General features: G+C 38.2%; 1 protein-coding gene across 15 annotated transcripts in view; it reads left to right on the top strand.

The window, feature by feature from the left end:
* Positions 1 to 18,767, top strand: part of PLCB4 (phospholipase C beta 4) — a 202,001-nt gene that overhangs the window by 71,576 nt on the left and 111,658 nt on the right. For 7 of the 15 annotated variants that reach the window (XM_048060780.2, XM_048060775.2, XM_013182089.3 and 4 more), the window contains one exon: positions 2,441 to 2,508. The exons of 3 other annotated variants lie outside the window; for them this stretch is intronic. Coding sequence is in view for 4 of the 12 variants with exons in the window: in XM_013182091.3 (XP_013037545.1) it covers positions 8,982 to 9,015 (34 nt within the window). In the remaining 8 variants the exon portion in view is untranslated. Of the gene's footprint in view, positions 1 to 2,440; positions 2,509 to 6,054; positions 9,016 to 18,767 lie in introns of those variants that run through there. 5 more of the 15 variants (XR_010830808.1, XM_013182091.3, XM_013182092.3 and 2 more) reach the window with 5 other exon arrangements.

Below are 18,767 nucleotides of genomic sequence, written 5' to 3'. Positions count from 1 at the left end.
CACCAGATTACTTGTGGAATTGGGGTAGTGGTAAGGTTTCCTCATGGAATGAAGGATTAAAGATTATATGTCATCTCCCTATTTTTGGTTCTTCTCACAGCGCTTCGCTTCTGGGGTCTTTCTTCAGTGAGAGAGGCTAGTAGTTCCATTTTTGTGCCTCAGTTGCATACAAGCATGAGCATGCTGCTTTTGGAGAGTGTGCACAGAAGAATCAGATGTTAAAATGTGTCAATGTGTCGTAGGAATGGTTGTTAGAACCCTGACAGGGAAAGTTTTTCTTACCCTTGACAGGCTCACTGTACATTGTTCAATAAAGGAATCCATTTTATACAGGACTAGGTGTTTATTTTTTTCCTTGTTTCTGTTTACAGAAAAGTTTCAGATAAAATTTCCAATTCCATCTGGAGTTATTAGTGTTGTCCGGCTTTGTTTTGGGTCTGGAGTGGAGCCTGCGTTGCTGCAGTCTGTTTATAGACTTTCTTATGGTGATGGTGTGATACCAGTGGTCTCTGCAGATCTTTTAAAATATCCTTAGTGTTTGTTACCCTCTACCTCAAAGTATTACTTGCATCTTTCCAGAGGTAAACAGACTTCATCGTAAATAATTATTTTTAATAGATCTCAGAAAATAGTATGAAATTCTCATCTGTGCTTCTATGAAAAAAATCAGAAGGTATTAGCATGCAGTGTAGACTGCAAAGCATGAAGAATGTGTACAACCCCTCAACGCAGTTGTTAAATCAGATCAAGAGTTTGCATTTGCTTAGTGCTTGGCTAATCCTGGCACTTGGTTGACAGCAAGCTGGCTGGGATTTAACTTGCACTAGGCATGGACAATGTTTGCTTATTTAAGGGCAGGAAAAAGAAGCTACAGGTTGTTTCAACTCCTTCTGCTAATGTGGTATGGCTATCATATGCATATCAAACAGCTCTTGTGGATTGTTTAATGACTTAACATGAAGATGGGGTTTTAAGTTTGGATTTTTCAGAGTTGCTATTTTAACTCATCCCCTTAAAAGTTAGATTCTTCTCTTATCTCACAGCTCCATCTACTGTTGGCGCACTTTGTTAAATTCAGTTTCCCCTATCCATCTTCATTTTTTTCTTAAATTCACACATACAGTTAAAAGCTGCTTTTGCACTCTTTCTCTACAGGGCCTCCTTTGTCCTTCTTGGTCTCACATAAATTCCTTTGCTACTTCCCTCTTTCCCAAAAGTAAGTGCTGTGAGCACCATCATGATGCTTCTCTGACTGATAATTTTAGGTGTTAAGCAGTTCTGTTAATCTGGTCTCTTTGGGTCACGGTCTGAAGAATGGAGTGTCATGCATTTAGTCTAATATCTGTTATAAAAAAGTTTCTTATCCATGCACACATCTGATTCTTCCCCAGATTCTTAATATGTCACGTTCCTGTTGTCTTGATAAATGTTTTGACTTGTCTTGATAAAATGGAGTCCTACTTCGCTCATGCCAATTTGAAATGGCTCCAGTTTTTACCCTGTTTCTTTGACGGTGCCATTGCCCTGTTTGCGTCCTCCTGTCTTGGACATCAAACATCAACTACTCTTTTGTGCTTTCAGGGCTCTTTACCATGATTCTCAGTGGTTTTCACCTCTGTTCTGTTTCTGTAATAAGAAATACACCCTCACCACTGAGCAGTCCAGGACCCAAGCCTTCATTGCTCACTTCTTACATTCTCAACTCAAGACCTGTTTATACTCTGATTTTTTGCTTCTTCTTGCAGCAAATGGTACTACCTTAACATCTGACAAGCTACATCATTTATCCTTCTTCAGTTCATCATAGAAAATCTCTTTTCTTTGAAAATACTGCTGTTTCAAGACCCCTGTGTGACCAGTATTATCTTAATTCCAATGCTTTACCCCTTTAGTTTAGCTATGTGTGCTATCAACTTTTCCCATGAGCTGTTTAGGACACAGAATGTCTTTGGTTCTGTTTTGGTACAATGCTACACAAAATAGTGTGTGGTGTATGATTGGGGCTCCATAACTTTATGTTGCTCATCTAAGGAACACATGAAACGCAAACAATGAAAATCAGCTAGCGTTTATTCTGGAAGGTATAAATGTGGCAGCACTGTTCAGCTGCTCCTTTGTGATGATTATTAATCATTCAGGATGCTTTATGAATTTTAAAAACTGACCTGGCACAGTGCAGTGGGGAATGGCATACTTCATCCAGAGCTTCCAGCACTACCAGCCATAACTTATCTTTTTCTATGCAAAGACACATAGCAAAAACTTTCCAATGAAAGATTTAGGTGTCATAACTGAATCCTGTTCTTAATTAAAAAAAAAAAAATTATCTTGATACTGTATGTTTGTGAACTGTGGGAGGGGTGTGTTTTTACCTATCGTGAGATTTGGTAGATGACACCAGGTTTTATATTGAACTTCTTTTTGTTTTATTGCTTCACAGAAGGAAGAGTTTCCCAGCACATCAGCCTAATTAGGCTACTGTTTTTCCATCCGGTCCAGAGCTACTTTGTAAGTTACTTGTTTACAAACTAGAAATTATAAGTGGAATGGAATTTGCAAATTCTATTCCAATTCTATTCCTTGTGCCCTCCTTCCTCTCTTTCTGTCTCTGAGTTTAAGCTTTCAGTCCACTATTGTATCGCTCTTTTAATCAATTCCCTATAGATTAACAAGTGTATGACTTGGTTTCACATACATTATCCCATAATTAGTAAAAATAAAAGTGATTATGAGTATGAGAGAACAGGGAGGCTGTTACTTTAGCAGTTAATTTCTGGGTTTTATGTGTTTCACAGTGGTATTGGCTTATAATACTTTAAAATCACAGCCTACTGCCAGCTTTATTGTGTTTTTCTGGGGAGTGACTATAGCATGTGGGCTATGGGCTGTTGCCACTGGAAAACTAGTGACTGGTAAATTCTGAGGTAGCTGATAGTAGCAGTATTTCCACAAAAAGAGCCTGCTTACTTTGAGAGGAAGTAGTCGGGGATTATTACCATGTAGACGACCAACTTGTGAAGAGGAACTTCATGAAGTAGCAGGTGGAAACACATTTCTGTATAGCAGGGCTGCCCAAGCAGCTAATGGGATTCCAGAAGCACTCCCAGATTGCAGGTCACCATAACAAAACTATAACGTAGGTTTGGCACTTGCCTAGCTTTTGTTTGGTTCATAGTAACCTCTGTCTCATTACAAAATAAAGCCAACAAAAAGATCAGCTAGATGTTCCATCTAGTTCTTGCTCTTTCGAAATAGGAGACATCTTCATGATGAAATTTTGAGCTCTGTTGCTATGTGTGAGTGTCATGCAATACTGGCAACAATTGAAGCTGCTGCAGTGCACAGCATACAGATTAATAAGAAATACTGGATATGTGTCCTAATTTGAGAGAGAGGTTTTTTTTGTTTGTTTGTTTGTTTTTTGTTTTTTACATCCAGTCTTTTATTATATAGGTCAACAGCTATCTGAGATTTCAAGCCCAATGGAATCCCTTTCCTTCAGTCATAGGAGTTGTCTGTAATCAGCATTACTCAGTTTGTTGCTACCTTACTCTGGCTCTTACAGCTTGCTCACTTTAGGAGGTATAGGTTAGAGTGTAATGCCAAAATTTTTCACCGTAGAGGATATGATATGTTGTACACATTTTAGGATCCCGTTAGGTTCACTCTGGGAGATGTAAATGACTATTCCTCCAGACAACTTCTTGTGATGCACCCAAATGTCTCGCTCCTTAAAGCATATCTGTTTATCATGGGAGCCCACTGCTGTGCTCTCTTAAGTAATCTATTAAATCCTTCTGGAAAAATTAGGATGATGTTCCAGTGATAAACTGTGAAACACTGTGGAGCAGACAGTGTACTTATATCCTGTGGTCTGATGGTTCATTATCACCAGGGGCTCTGGATCACCAAAGCAAATCTCACTGTAAACATTGGAGAAAGTTTGAATCTTTCTCTCTTCTATCAGTACCGGGCAGACAAATTTGTGCATACCAACAGTGAAGAAAAAGGGAGGACTATTTGGTACAGGCATTACTCAGACTTGCCTTTTTAATCCATAGACTTGTTTCAACTCTAGGCCAAACAATTCAGCATTTTCTGATCTAATGTCCACAGAAAATATGGAGCTGGGAATATACCAAAGGGTATTGCTCTTTTTTTTTTTCCTCTTTGCTGTTGGATATGATTCAAGTATCACTGTTAATGCTTAAACTGAATCTGTTCATGTTGTTATAAAGCTTAAATAAGTGATAGGGATAGTTGAAAAATGGTATCTTTTTCCTGGGAATACAGCTAGTGCTAGGCAGAGCTTACTAGTACAAACTTGGGAAATTGTGGGTGGATGTTGTATTCCCAAAGGGTGAAATAGTTGACAATAGCATGGCAACTGACAAACAGCAACAGAAGTTTCTTTTGGCATTCATATGGGTTGGAGTGAATACATGCTGTTCAGAAATCAAGTGGATAATGAAGTATTGGGCTACGGTAGAACAGTATCCAGGCTCAGTTCAGAAAGCTTTTGTATTGTTAGCTTCAGGCGTCGTTTGGTGCATGGGTATATATTTCCTAAATGAAAATGTGTGTCTTTATTGAAATTTCAAAATACCAAACGTGATCAGGTTATGTTAGGGCTTACCTTTAAATTAGTGTTATTTAAGAAGTATAAACCAGTATTTCAGTATCTATTATAGGTGTTATTCTATTTATCTAAAAACAAACAAGCTGTAGCATCTAAGTCCAGTGCTAGATCTCTAACAAAAGATTCTGTGCTCTATGAGGGTTTATCTTAATCAACTGTTTGTATTCTGTAATTAAGCCTTATGATGGTTTTACTGGCTTTGAATATTTTGTGTGTAGCTCAGAAGCCTGTTTGAACCTTTCTCAGAATTATACTTTTTTTTTTTTGCTGCAAGACTGAAAGTTTAAAAACCTGCATGTGAGATCCTTGCAATAAGGCAGCAATTAGTAAACTTTCTTTTATGTAAGTACACGAGTGCACAATGGTTGAGATCTGTTTAGTGCAGAAGTTTGCTGAAAATATTGGAAAAGAGAGCTTGTATCCAATGAGCATTTTTTTTTAAAAAATAGGGAATGTTTAAAACATTTCTTTTCATCTGTTGCTATGTCTGGTGCTTCCTGAATTATAAAATGACATGGTGGCTTTACAACAATTAACAAACTCCTTGCATTGATATGCCCTTGGTGCTTCAGTGTGAGTTGCCTGGCAATGTCAGGCTGCCAATACAGACAGAGCTTTTGTCTTGGAAGGATATGTATGTCACCTTTCTATCAGATGTTACCTCATTTGGTCCTAAATCCACTCCATAAATGCTTAGAAGTTCAGTAGTCTTCTGTGTATTTTCTTCTCTTTTTCTCCTTGCAACTTCTCTTTGTTACAGTTAATTGTTTGAAGACCAGCATGCCGCATTTTATTGTGGTCAGGATGAGTAACAAAAGCAACCAGGGCATGCGGTTTGTTACAAAAACTTGAGTAGCCCTTTGTGAAATTTAGCATTAGTTGCTACAAAAAAAAAAAATTACTTGCCCTTTCTTTCTGTTTATCAAGTGTATCATACCTTGATGTTCTGTGCTACAGGCAGTGTTTTGTATTCTGTTTGCAGAGCTGTTGAAGTCTAAATGTTTCATAAAAGCCTCATGGGGAGCAGGAGCCAAGCAATTTCTCCTTCATGCTAGTAGCAGGGTTATTAAGGCTTCATAACTTCTTACTGTCAGAGGTAGGAGCAGGGGAAAAGAAGGTGGGCTAGATTTGCAGAATTAGGGAAAACAAATGAACAAAAAACAGAACAGAAAACAAAAACACAAGCAGCAATTTGTTGCTGTAATTCTAATCTAATTTACTGAGTCATTGTTCTGGCTGAAAGGTTTTGTGTTTTCATGTTGCACTATGTTTCGATGGTTCTGAAGCCATCATAAAAATGAAGGGAAACCTGGAGGAAAAAACACAGAGACAGGCGTAAGCAGCAATCCCACTGCTGTCCCTCCTCAGATATCCATACCTAGGTTCCAAGGGTGGAGGTTTAGTCAGAGCTAGCAGATTAGATTATATATCTGGTAGCATGGGTTTGTGTTATTTAGAGCTTGTTCTTATGAAGGTAATAAATAGATTATACAAACTCATGAAAGAAATGCCCACCAAGGAAAACATTTAACATAAAAATGCTGCCTGTGGCTAAAAGATTTGGGGCACCAAAATACAGAAGAATGTTCTGAGAAAAGTGTAGTTATACACCTGGTGTGATCAGATATGTTCCCCTAGGTATCACCTCACAGCCACCATTGGTGGTAAAATCTTTATTAGGCCTTGTATGATCGTTGTATTATTGGGTGCACACGTCTTTAATAGTTAAATCCAGTGGTTCATTGATTCTCTTCAGAAATTAAAAAAATAAAAATAAATGCACAGATATATCCTTAGCAAGTGTAAGGCACAACATACACCAGACTACAGGGGACTCCTAGAGGGAGCAAAAGGCATTTCTGTCTGGCATTTGCTTTCCTCTGCTCCCATGTTGGACAAGCTCTGTTTGTTGCCATCCTGTGGACTCTGTCCCTGTAATCAGTAGTGAGCACAAAGATAGGGGTGTATATTTGGTCCTTCCACAGAGAGAAAAAGGTAAGAGCTGATTGTGCCCCCTCAAGATCCATGCTTGTAAAACTGGCATCATTCAGTCCTAATGTTTTGGTGAATTCACTCCCGCTCAGCACTTTAGTCATAAAGATTGCACTATGCAGGTGCCCTGTTATTTCTTCTTGTTAGTTGGAGGAAGGACAAATCTAGAGAGCATGTGGCTTTGGGCACCTTAGGTAATAGCTGGAGATCACAGTCCAGCAAGATGTTCATCAGATGTATACCTCTCATCCTCTTCTGTGTTTCCCTGGTAAAAGAGTAGGTACGCAAAGGGCCTGACATTTATGCAGCAGGCAGAGAACTTGTTTGATGATTAAATGAAGCTTGTGCGGAGCCAAGTGCTAGCAATGACTATACCCCACCATTCAAAGAGCTATGGTCAAGACCTCTGTGATCTGTCAGATTGATTTCCTATAATACACAACAATGCTACTATTTGGTGGCATGTTTGTATCCCCTCTGAATTGATGTGGACCTCTCTGTACAGACACTGTTGGTCTCTAGTGGGTCTCCAAGCACTTAGGTGCTTACCCTTAAGTACTTAGGTACTTAACAAATGAACTCATAAATTCAGATGGTTACAACATACACGTTAAATTAAAGGTATCAGTCAGTCATCTATCAAGTTCAGCCCTTTCTGTCTAGAGCACTTCTCCAAGCTGCTGAGGTACAAAAAAACAAACAGAACAACAACAAACATCCAAATCCACAGACCTGACTGTATAGCGTAGATATTATTAGCAGTCGGTGGTGTTGCTTGAGTTAGTGAGCCTTTAACAACTTGGTCTTAAGATATTTCTGTTGTACCATAATACTGTAGTATATAAAACCCAGCTATATAGAGAGCCCCAGGATTTCATTGGGTTTGAAAGAAGACAAATACACTACAGAAGACATTTGCTGTCCAGAACTGAAATAAACTATGATCAAGGAATGACTTGGAAGAGTTAAAATTGGGATGGTCAGACCTAAGGAAGTAAGGGTGTGGTTTTCTGGAAATGCCTAAGTACTTGCAGCTGTAAGTGGAGGTGCCTCATTTTAGGATTGAATCCTGTAATTTTCTGCGTGCTTGTTCAGACTGTTGAAAATGAATGAAATAAGTAGAAATCCTTATATGCCAATTTAGTTTTTTTCTCTTGTTTTCTTTTGCAAGTCTCTCTTTTCTTTCACATCTCACAGAAAAAATTATATGGCAATTTGTTTAATTATCCTTGGAAATTCATAACAATGACCGATTTACATTCAAGAAAGCAAGTTTATTTAGTGCAGGAACTATGCAAGGCTCAAAACTCTTCAAGATTTTTCTCAATTTTGGTCCCTGAGAAGTCTGATTATTTCTGTATGTGTATAACACATACTGCCTGTATGTATACAAATGCATATTTTCTTCATAGAAACAATTTGTGTACGTGGCTTCTTGCCAAGAGAACAGCTTTCGTGACACTTAGTGTATCTGCTTGTCTCAGTCTGTCAGTTTAACTCGTTAGAAAACATTTGCAGAGGACTTGTTTGTAGGTAAAACATCTGAGTAACACTTTGACCCTGTGCTGGGGACATTAGTCGTGGAGGCTGGCAGTGTTAGCATGGAGAAGGAGAAAGAAAAACCCAACACAAGCCATCTGGTTGCACTCCATTTAATGCAGGCATTTCCCTGATGACCCCCCCAAAGTAAATACTAATAAATGTTTTTAGAAAGTTATCTTTGCTCTACACTGCTCTCTGCTTGTAGAGAGAAAATGCTGTGGAAAATAGCATGCTCTGCAAATCTGCTATGCAGATATACAAGTGGATTTTCAGGAGGTTAGTCTTCTAGTTTTTATCATCTTTTAACCTTCAGTAAAGACATATCTTTCGTTGTTTTTTTCATTTGTTTTCAGTCTGCATCTTACTCTAGAAGTAGGAGATCTTTGAATCTATCTTGGACTCAGCTGGAAAAATGTTTCAACTTTTGCATGTTCTGATTATCAGGAATGAAAGCTTTATTTCATAGCGGCCACGGGAATTGTAACTCTTCAGTTGTGCTCACTGGTGAAAATGTACAGCCAAAAATATGAGATATAAGATCTTTTGCTGGACTACTTATGAGTTGATCTGGGATGACAGAGCCTATTTCAGGCCAGCAGTCATTCTGAGGTTTCCATGGAGATTAATGATGTCAGAGGAGCAACATCTGAGTGCAGTTTGCTAAAAAGCAAGGCTATATTATGCTATAGTGGAGAAGTGTTGTCTTTTGTATTTTTGTAAACTCACAGACTAGTAGAGCACGTTTTCCTGGTGGATTGCAATTTGGTTTTGATTTGTGTTGACTCTCAGCTGAAGTAATGCTTCTGCGATGTGGTTGTTTTCCTGCACTTCACCTCAGTGCTGTAAGTGATGATTTCAGACTCTGAGATTGTACTATCTCATATACCATCTGTTTTAGCTTTGATTGCTGTTCTCTTTGCTTGCATATTTTGTGTATTCTCATATTATCTTATTGAACTGTCTGGCGTTTTCTGCTTGCACTGAATTGCATGTCTTAAGGGTGATGCCTAGGTTTCCCTGTGAGTATATTTGCAATGCATGAGCACCAAAATTAGAGTATTTTACTGCTCTTGAGTTTTCTGAAACTTAGAAGCTGCCATGAAAGATAGTAGGAGTAAGAGGGGGAAAAGTGGCAGAGGGAGAAAATACAAAAGTTATAAGCCTAATGCAGACATAATTTAAAGCTAAAATTTGACCCTTTAGAATTTGAATGCTGTTACCATTGCCTGAAGTCTTATATAGATTAAAATGTCACTCTGCTGTGGAGAGGTTACTGACAAGGAACCATGCATTAATAGTGGAGACATAACATTTTCTTATGGGGGACTTGTGAAGGGAGGGAGTCGGAGATCTCAAGGTACCTTGGGACCACTGAAATTCCTGAATAGCCATTCCCGAGTGGGAAGCAGGCCATGCAAGCAGTGCCGATTCCTCATTTTTGCTTAGCTGTCCCAGTTCCATAGCTGTGGCTTTGGTGTGGGTTATTTGAGGGGTTCTTGTAGCTAATGTTACCAAAAAAAAAAAAAAAAAAAAGGCAAGCATTACTTAAATTTGGCCTTTTTTCAGACTTTAACAGAAAATGGGGAAGAAAAGACTTAAAAAAAAAAAAAAAGTCTTAAGATTTTATGCTTAAGTTTAATTCAGTTTTATTACTAAGCCACCTGTTGCTTCTATAAGTGTTACTTATATAACGGTGCTTGCGCATACATGCACACATACTGAGACACAATCAGAAAACAGTCACGATGGCAAACAATGTCACATCTCTACTTTGCCTGTTTTTTTTTTCCAGAGGATTATTCAATAGAGAACAGTCTGTTCCTGAATTTGTACAGTGCTTCAGTCACCATACTTACATCTTGTTTCTTAACTGTAGTTGTAACAGAAATATCTTCTGCGTAGCAGGGAAACACCAGACTATGTAAACTTGCTTTTATGACTTGCACAGATTAGCAAAACATACTCATTTTTTAGAGAATTTATTTCTTAGAAAGCAAAGTGACAAGGTACCTCAGAGCTCAGATCCTTTTACGACTGAGTTCAGCAGAAAAGGAATTTCTTACCTCCCCCCGCCATTGGCCAGCTTCTAAGTTCCTAAAGTGCAAAGCTTACACAGCAGGAGAGTGGTCTACTCTCATACAGACCAACTGACAGCTCCTCCTGAAAATTGGGACCTGTTAATACATTCCACATGTTCTGTCCCATTTTTTTCAAATTGATTATTTTGAAAAGCTAAGTAAACCTATCTTTATTTTGCAGGAAATGTTTGGTGCCATTAGGCAGCAATGCTGTTGAAAAGAACAGAGCTGGAACAGCTTTTGATAATGTCCTCTGAGAAATGGCCAATTGCTGTACAAGTGATACGAACAGGACTGTTTGTTCTCACTGGGTGCTGAGCACTTGAAAATTCAGGCACTTCACTCATGAGCCTAAAAAGGAGTGAAATTCTCTTGAAGCCTTAAGTATTGAGCAGCTTTGAAAATCTGGCTCTCTTTGTGTACTATGATGTGTTACATGACTCTTCGTACAGTAAAGCAGTTATAAGTGTCTGACCATTACCCAGAGGGCTCAAGTTTTCATTTATTTCTTGACCTAAAAAAGGGAAAATCCTGTTCTGAGATAATGTCCTGTGCAGCAATATAGTGGGTTACTGAGTTTCATACTTGGATAGCAGGAGTTACCACGATGTGGGAAGTGAAGCCTGGGTGAAGCAGCTACAGGCTGTAGTCTTGTTATTTCCTGCAAAAGATTAAGGTTTAATGAAATGTTCTGTAATCCATAACGGTGTTGAAGCACCTTTGTGATTGGTAAATGGACTGAGGATCTGTGGAGTAGAGGAAAGTTATGGAAAAAGAATATTGTTCCATATGTTTTTAAGTACATTCCTTTAGGAGAATAATTTTTCACATCTACTGAGTCATGCAGATGGTTGCATAATTGATTGACATTTTATATGTGAGTATCCTCCCATCCATCTAAATTCCTCCCTTCACACAATGCCTTTTTACTCAGTTCTGTTACTAGCATACCATGTTTGGCAATGTTTTGGTATGCAGAGTTTACTTGACCAAATACAAAGTTTATTCAAATAAAAATCAAAGAGAAATTAAATCAAATATGAAGTCGTTGCCTGACAAACACAGAGATAGGAATCCCTATGCCTGCAGCAGAACATAGCATCTTTTAGAATATTGCTGCTTTTTAGTATTTTGCTGTAAAAAAAAGAATAGTCTGATGTCTGTTTCCACCTCCTTGTACTCTCATGACCTGCCAACATTTCTCTTCTCTTTGCCTGTTATGCCGGTGGCTTTGGCAGTGAAAGAGCCTTGTATAGGTACTGACCTCTGTACCTCTACTGGTGGGCTGTCCAGTATTGTGAGGCACCTCACCTCGTGGGAGTCCCTGAGCTTAGACAGAAAGAGAAGGAAGAGGAAAGTTTCTCCTGACCAGGCTGACCAAGTCCTTCAATGTCTGAGGGTTTTTTGGGTTTTTGTTTTGTTTTGTTTTTGGAATTAATTTCCCTTTTCCCCAAGAAGCAAGAAGGATTTCTTGCACAGGAACTTACAAAACTGGTATTTAAAAGGTAGATGCATAAAGCACAGACTAGAAAGGAACATCAGTCTGAATTAAGCTGTAGCCACATCAGATCTTGGTTGGCAGGAATTAGGAGGGGCTCTAATTGTGTAGGAATGACAGCTAGGACTTACAGAGTTGGATGTCTCACATGAACAGTCCTAAACACGAAGATCATAATTTCTCTTTTTCAATTTAGAGGCATGAATGCTGTGCCCTTCAAGCCCAGCATTTATGTATGAAAGTAGACATTTTTAAGAGCAAATAGCTCTGCAAATAGCTGCATGGCTGACTAGTTGTTTATTCTCAGCACGATTGTCTGCATGCAGAGTCTTGCAGGTGCAGCCAACACTTGAACATTTTTCCCATGCTCTTTGGCCATTGCGTCCTTTAGGACAGGGCCCTGAAAGTTGATATCTGATACTTTGTTTTGTTAATTTTGGTATGCCACTGTAATAGTGTTTGTTTGCTGCTTGGCTTCTCAGTTTTAGGATCAAATAACTCACTTAGTCCAAGATTTTCATATTGCCTACATCATGAAAGATCCAAAAATTAAAAAGTCACCTGTTATTTACATACCCTTAAGAAAGTAGCATTTTTAATTAAATAGTGCTTGGTTTGTGTTTTGATGTAGTGGCATCAAAAAGACTTGATGTGTTAACATGCTCTTCAATTTATAAATGGGTGTTGTGCTTCTGTGTTTAAAAAAAAAAAAAGTAAAAGGGTTACTATTTAGAATTCGTTCGGTACTAGGTGTCTTGATAGTACTCTAACATATACAGAACCAGAATGAACAGTCCTTGGCTCTTACAGTTTGTACTCAATAAGGTGGTTGAAGTTGTGTTGAGTCAGTTATGTCCGTTTCTCCATAGAAAATCACCTAAATTAGACAGAGCTTTAGACTTTGGGAGACTACTCCTTGTATACTTAGAGTTTTACACTGAAGTTCTCCAAAGATTTTGAATCAGTGAGTATGCTCCAGCCTCTCTTTATCCTCATAGTGCTACCATTGAGGAAGGAAAATCATAACCTTGTATTTCTGCTGTAGAAATGCAGCATGAGCAGTGTTGCCTGGAGTGGCACAGGGCCTGCAGTCAAGTTGGTAATTGAACCAGGGTCTGACCTCAATCTTTGTAGGCCTTGTCTGTGAGGCAAGCCTCCCTGCCTGATACAGTTTAAAATGGCTCATGAACAGTCAAAGATAAAGGAGAGAGAACAGAAATTGCCATGAACAGTGGAGTCAGAAGGACATGAGCAACTTGTGTTTGGAGAAGGGAGACAAGAGACAAAAGAAGTATGATGATAAAGGAGAAGATGAAATGAGATGGGTGTGAGAGTTTGGAAAGGAGACAGTGGCTTAAATCACAGCAGTGGAACCAACCAATTCAGCAAGAGGGGAGGTCTGTGAAGAGCTGGGAGATGTCTGAACAGAGAAGGGGACATGCAGAAAAAGGAAACGTCTTGGGGAAGGTGCACAGAGGGCAACAGAGCCTCTGTTACACTTGCTATACAGGATTGCTTCCCTCATCCTAGGGACTGGGAGGTGTGGCTGCAAACGTCAGAAAAATCAGGAGAAGATCAAGGGAAAAAAAAAAAGCTCAAATATAATCTGCATTTAGCTTCAACATTGCTATTTCCGTTTCAGTACTAAAAATATGGCTTCCGTGTCCAAAAGCTTTTCTGTTTTCTTTTCAGCTATTCTCAGTTAAAGAAATTGGACAAAATCTGCAAATTTCATCTCACTGTGCTAACTTTATCCATACACATCATGTAGTTAATTAGAAACCGCAAAACCTGGTAGAAATATGTAGATTTTCTTTCCTTCTGCAAAATAGCTTCTATATATATGTGTTTCTTTAAAATCCAGGCATACTCTTCTGGTTTTTGAGGTCTATGGGAAAACAGTGAAGAAAACATCAGGGCCACATGAGGGAATTCCATATTTATTTTTGGCATTTAATTTCCTTGAAGGGGAGGATCCTGTTGACGCAGAACATTTCTTTATTTTTTTCCAACTTGCAAATGTTGTTGAAGCATTAAAAGTTAGTTCCTTGTTGTCAAGATTCCAGAATGAATGTTTGCATAGTAGACTGGATGTAATATTTGTGTAACTTTGAAAACAGCTTTTGGGCTGGTGTTTCATATGCAGGATATAAAGCTGTATCATCAGAAAAAAAAATATTACCTCTGAAATGCACATTGCATGCACAGAATTAATCAGCTTATAAACAGATGATATACCACAGTCATTGAAGTGCCATGTACAGAACACTAGTAATATAAAACCAGAGGTTCGTGCTGGTGCAGCCGTTTTCCTTTTATATGTAAAATATGGTTTGTTGTAGCTAAGGACTTAGGCTTGACTTACTGTGATTTTGCCATTGCAAATCTCAGGCCTTGGCATAAAACTGGAGAATTAGAGCTTTGGAAGATAATACTTCATATACAGGAAAGGTAATTGTTGTATTTCAATCTAAAACCCTTATCTGGAACATCTGAAAAATTGTAGAGATAGTAATTTACCACCTGTAGTAAATGACTCCAAAATAATCATTTCTCAAAGAAAATTGACAGAAGAAATGCCTTGGCTTCAACCTCCCATTTCTGGGTTAGGGGTTACTGTTCCCTGACAGAGGAGTAGAGAAGTCTGTGGTATTTCCAAGGGCTATCACAGCATCTATAGAGGCTGCATTTTGCTACACAGTGCCTAAAATAGATCTCCTGAGTTCATCTGTGACTGCCCTGGTACTTTTCCTGGTTGTGATCACAAAGATAGTTGGATAAACACAAGAAGAATGTTTATTTTTCTACAGGGTGTTTTGAAGGAGGGATGGATTAATTCCTTTTCTTGATCCAGCTTTTGCAGTCCACTTAAATGGGAGTCTGATTAGATTCTTTGTGAGGAAATTACACATTGAGCTGTAGATGTAGCTATTTTCAGAAATCTACCAACCCATCCTTGTACAGCTAAAAATGGCTTGTCTTGCCACAGACAGAGGGAATACAAGATATGCAAGCAGCTAGCCAGTCAGGCCAGGCTGTCATGCTCTTTAAAGATTATATTGCTGGAATTCTTTTAAATACTCTTCTTCACAGAGTCCATGCAAATTAGCTAATTACCAGCCTCTGCTTAGGCTTCCACGGGTGCTGAATAGTGGAACAGAATGATTTAATTTCTCTAACATACTCTCTCGGCACTTTTGCATGCAGAATATGTTGCTCTAAAGTATCCCTTGATACTAGATCCTTGGCAGTGTTCCAAAAGGAGTTCCAGTTTAAAGCCATTCAGCGTAATTCAGGGTTTGGTAAACCTGGATTTGTCACCTTCCCTGCATCGTATAATTTTACCGTCCGTAAGATGGGCTTTCCTCTTCTGTTACAGAAATAGAGATCATCTTACGTAAGTGTTTAAACTGTGAATCAGAGAGTATAGCTGGCACTGATTATGCATGTGATATTCTCTTGGGAGAGTAATTAAACTGTGGTGGAGTGATCATATGAATCTTAATTTTTGCCAATTCATTATACTTTCTAAAATGACTATATAGAGCTCTCTGTTACGTTACTAAGTAAGTGTGATTGTCTTTCATTGTCACTTTCAGTTTTTAATTGTGCTTATTTTGAAACACATGCCACTGTCAGACAGTAGTAGCGTATGCTAATTTCCCATAGAAATTCCTGCAAAAGAGTTTGCATATAAGGCAAAGGAACATTCTGAGTGGCTGAGTGTAAATTATTTAAATCACAAAATTTTGGGATGTGGCCAGATTTAAGCTATCAGGAAAAGGAATTTGGTCAAGAAGTTTCTACTCAGCAGTTGTGTCCTAATCCTAGAAACACTTCCAATATTTGTTAACTCATTAATTTTACTGCAACTACCAAATAAATATGAGAGCATGCCTTGAGCCCCGGGCAGGCAGTAGTGTCTATACGTAATTTAGAATAGGTCTTTTGGCAATCAAGAGGAAGTTGTAGATCAACTAATTAAATGTTGTTGGTTACCTGTCATCTTAATACAGTGTTTCAATGACTGGTGTATAAATTTTCAGAGATACCATAATTTCAAATTGAGAAAATTGATTTTATTTTTCATTATGTGTAATAGTTAAACAATAGTGTTTTCTCCCAACAAAACAGTAAACATAGAAGAAAAGTGTGTATTCCAAGTTCAGAAGATCAGTGTACTGATCATTTCTTTGCTTAGTAGAGGTTTCTGTTGTTGCATCTTTGAAAAATTATGGATTAAGACCCCATTTGAATTTATTTCAAATGCGTCAATCTCATAAATACCAGAATAAGTGGGGTGGGGGGAACAAAACTAAACACGTGAATACTTGTGCAGTGAAACTAGATGTAATCCGTGTAGTTAACCTTTTGCAGACACTTGTAGATCATAGTATTTAGGTCATAGTTGGACCATGGTAACCACATCTTTGCTTAGATGGGACTATATGTAGATCTGTTTTGAAAAGCTCATTCTTCTTTAATTCCTTGCATCCTTTTAATCTAGGCTGAAGCTGAATAGAAAATTTTAGGTAGTAAAACTCATGCTAGTACTATAACTTATGTTAGTGGCATGATAATAGGGGTGGTATGGAAAAGTGCTTTGGTCCTACTCTGTATTCTGTTTTAAACAGTTAAAAGCAGATGACTGGCACTAAGTTAAAATTAAGTGTATTTTGCAGCTCCTGAAGAGCAAGTGATGACTGCTTACTGTATACCAGAACAGATTATCTCAGTATTATCCTACCTAGGACCCGAGACATCCTTTTTGTTGTGGTGTGCAGCAGGTGTTTGATAACTTTGCAAGCTCAACTGTGTACAATTTTGGTATCAACCTCTGTGCTATGCAGTAAGTTGCCGGTTGCCAGACTGCAGATACCCGCTGTACTTTGGGACAGCACCAGTGGGATCTGCAGGTCTCTCCTGCACGTGCATGCCCAGCTCTCCCATGGGAATGTGTTTGTCTCCTGTCAGACATCTGGAGCTCTTGTAGGCAGATTTGACAAAGTGCATTAGACAGGTAAAAACACCTCTGTCTCCATGAGCAGTATGGAAATGTATTTCTACTGTGCGGTTTTCTGATGCTTTCAAGTTTCGAATGAATTGTGTCCTTGTCTCTGTAAGTTGTGGCATTAATTTTTCCGTAAAGTGGCAAGCAAACTATGAGGTAGATGAAGCTGCCTGTCCTAAACAGTGCATGCAGTGATCATGCTGAGTTCTCTCTCATTATTCATCCTTATCATTATGTCTCTGCACATTGAATAATGCAAGATTATTTAATAGTTTTGTAGAGAGAAATAATTTGAAGTAAAGGTACTCAAAAGCGAAGATATTATCTAGTAGTGGAAACTATACTCATTGGCTTTTCCAAGTAGGTAAAGGATAGCAAAAATCTGTGCTAATAAAAATCAGATGAAAATGCAGCCAGTGTTTATTCTTCATAATTGTAGCTCTCCACTGGTCACATCTCTTGCGGCTTGGACACTTGCTTTGATATGCTACTGTACTTGGTGACATCTTCATATTAATTTTTGTCTGCCCAATTTGTCTATATTGTTCTGCATATGTTAACGGAACATTGCAAATAGGAAAATGAGACTTGCTACTTTTAATATGACTGAAGTCATATTTCCAAGCCATAACCATTCTGGTAAAGCACTCGAAGTAACAGTATCTAATGAAGGTGCTTTAATATGGAGGGAATTACAAAGCTGAGCAAAAATTGGTCTGAATATGAATTACAGATTCCTTCATGACATTTAAATCTTGAACATTTTGGAATATATCTCAGGAAATTGGTTTGGGATCCAAGCATATTCAAAGCACGAAATAAGAATGAATGAGAAACCTGCAAATTAATGTGAAAATGTTGCAGATCCAATATAATGACATTGTGAATTTTACTTTGGCTTGAATATTAGAAATGACAATTTTGCTAGCTATGATTGAAGAGTACCAAAATGGGGTAGAAGCATTGTGCTTATTTCAAGCTTTAACTTGCCTGATGATGGAAGTCTGTTAGACATTTTTGTGGGGATAGTTCTCAAAATAGATTGGGATAAATCCCATGATGACAAGAATTGAATATGTATGCTTTATAGCTGGAAAAAGCATCCAGATGGTCCTAGAAGAATTTGGTAGGTATTGTGGCAGTGTGTGACATTCAGGAAGTTGACCTGATAGCAGGTCAGAAATTGGAGGAAAATTATTATCAAGCATTTGCGTTGATTGGAACAGTTTGCTGAGGTACCCGGTTGAAGTTCTGACTCCAGGAATAAAATAGCATAATTCTCAGTATATTGACGAGAATCAGGCTTTTGGGGACCTGTTTCTGCTTTGATGTGCTTTTGACTTTACGCATTCCTAGCACCAGATTTACAAGTGTATTTAAACGTGTAGCAGTGTAGGTAGTGTTTCACGGGGGTTTACAGACTAGTGTGAGTTAGCTGAGTCTAAGAGGTGATTCTGGACATTTCACTAAACAGCTTCTTTGGTATTATTATATCTCTGTGCTCCTCTTGAAAGATAGTTCATGGTCTTCAAACTTGTACATCAAGTAAGTGTATACATGTAAACGAGTGAACTTGTCCCAGCTGTCTGTTTGTATATGTATAGGTGCTTCACCTGTAAGAACAAGTGCAGTAGTTGCAATGTCAGATTAGGTATTCTGGTGAAATTAGAGCCTCTGGTGTATAAAATTAATACCATTCCACATCTGGTGGATGATAAATAAAATTATTCTCTTAGATCATGTCTGTTTTCTGCCATTCGTATCCTTTCTTGTCTATGAAAGGTGTCTGTTTTTCTTGGGAGCTTTCTGACCATCTGATGAGCACTGCAGTCTATAGTCAAGTTTATTACTGGACCAGACTTTGCATCTTAAATCCTGAAGAGATTTGAAGAGAATTTTTTCTTTTTTTTTTTTTTTTTTTTTTTTTGAGGAAGAGTTAAGTATGTACAATATGCTCAGACTTTAAGGTAAAAATATGAAAGTCCTTTTGATTTAAGAAGATCATTG

The sequence above is a fragment of the Anser cygnoides genome, chromosome 3 (assembly GCF_040182565.1).
Source record: "Anser cygnoides isolate HZ-2024a breed goose chromosome 3, Taihu_goose_T2T_genome, whole genome shotgun sequence".
NCBI lineage: Eukaryota > Metazoa > Chordata > Aves > Anseriformes > Anatidae > Anser > Anser cygnoides.
This window is presented reverse-complemented; position numbering and strand designations above follow the sequence as displayed.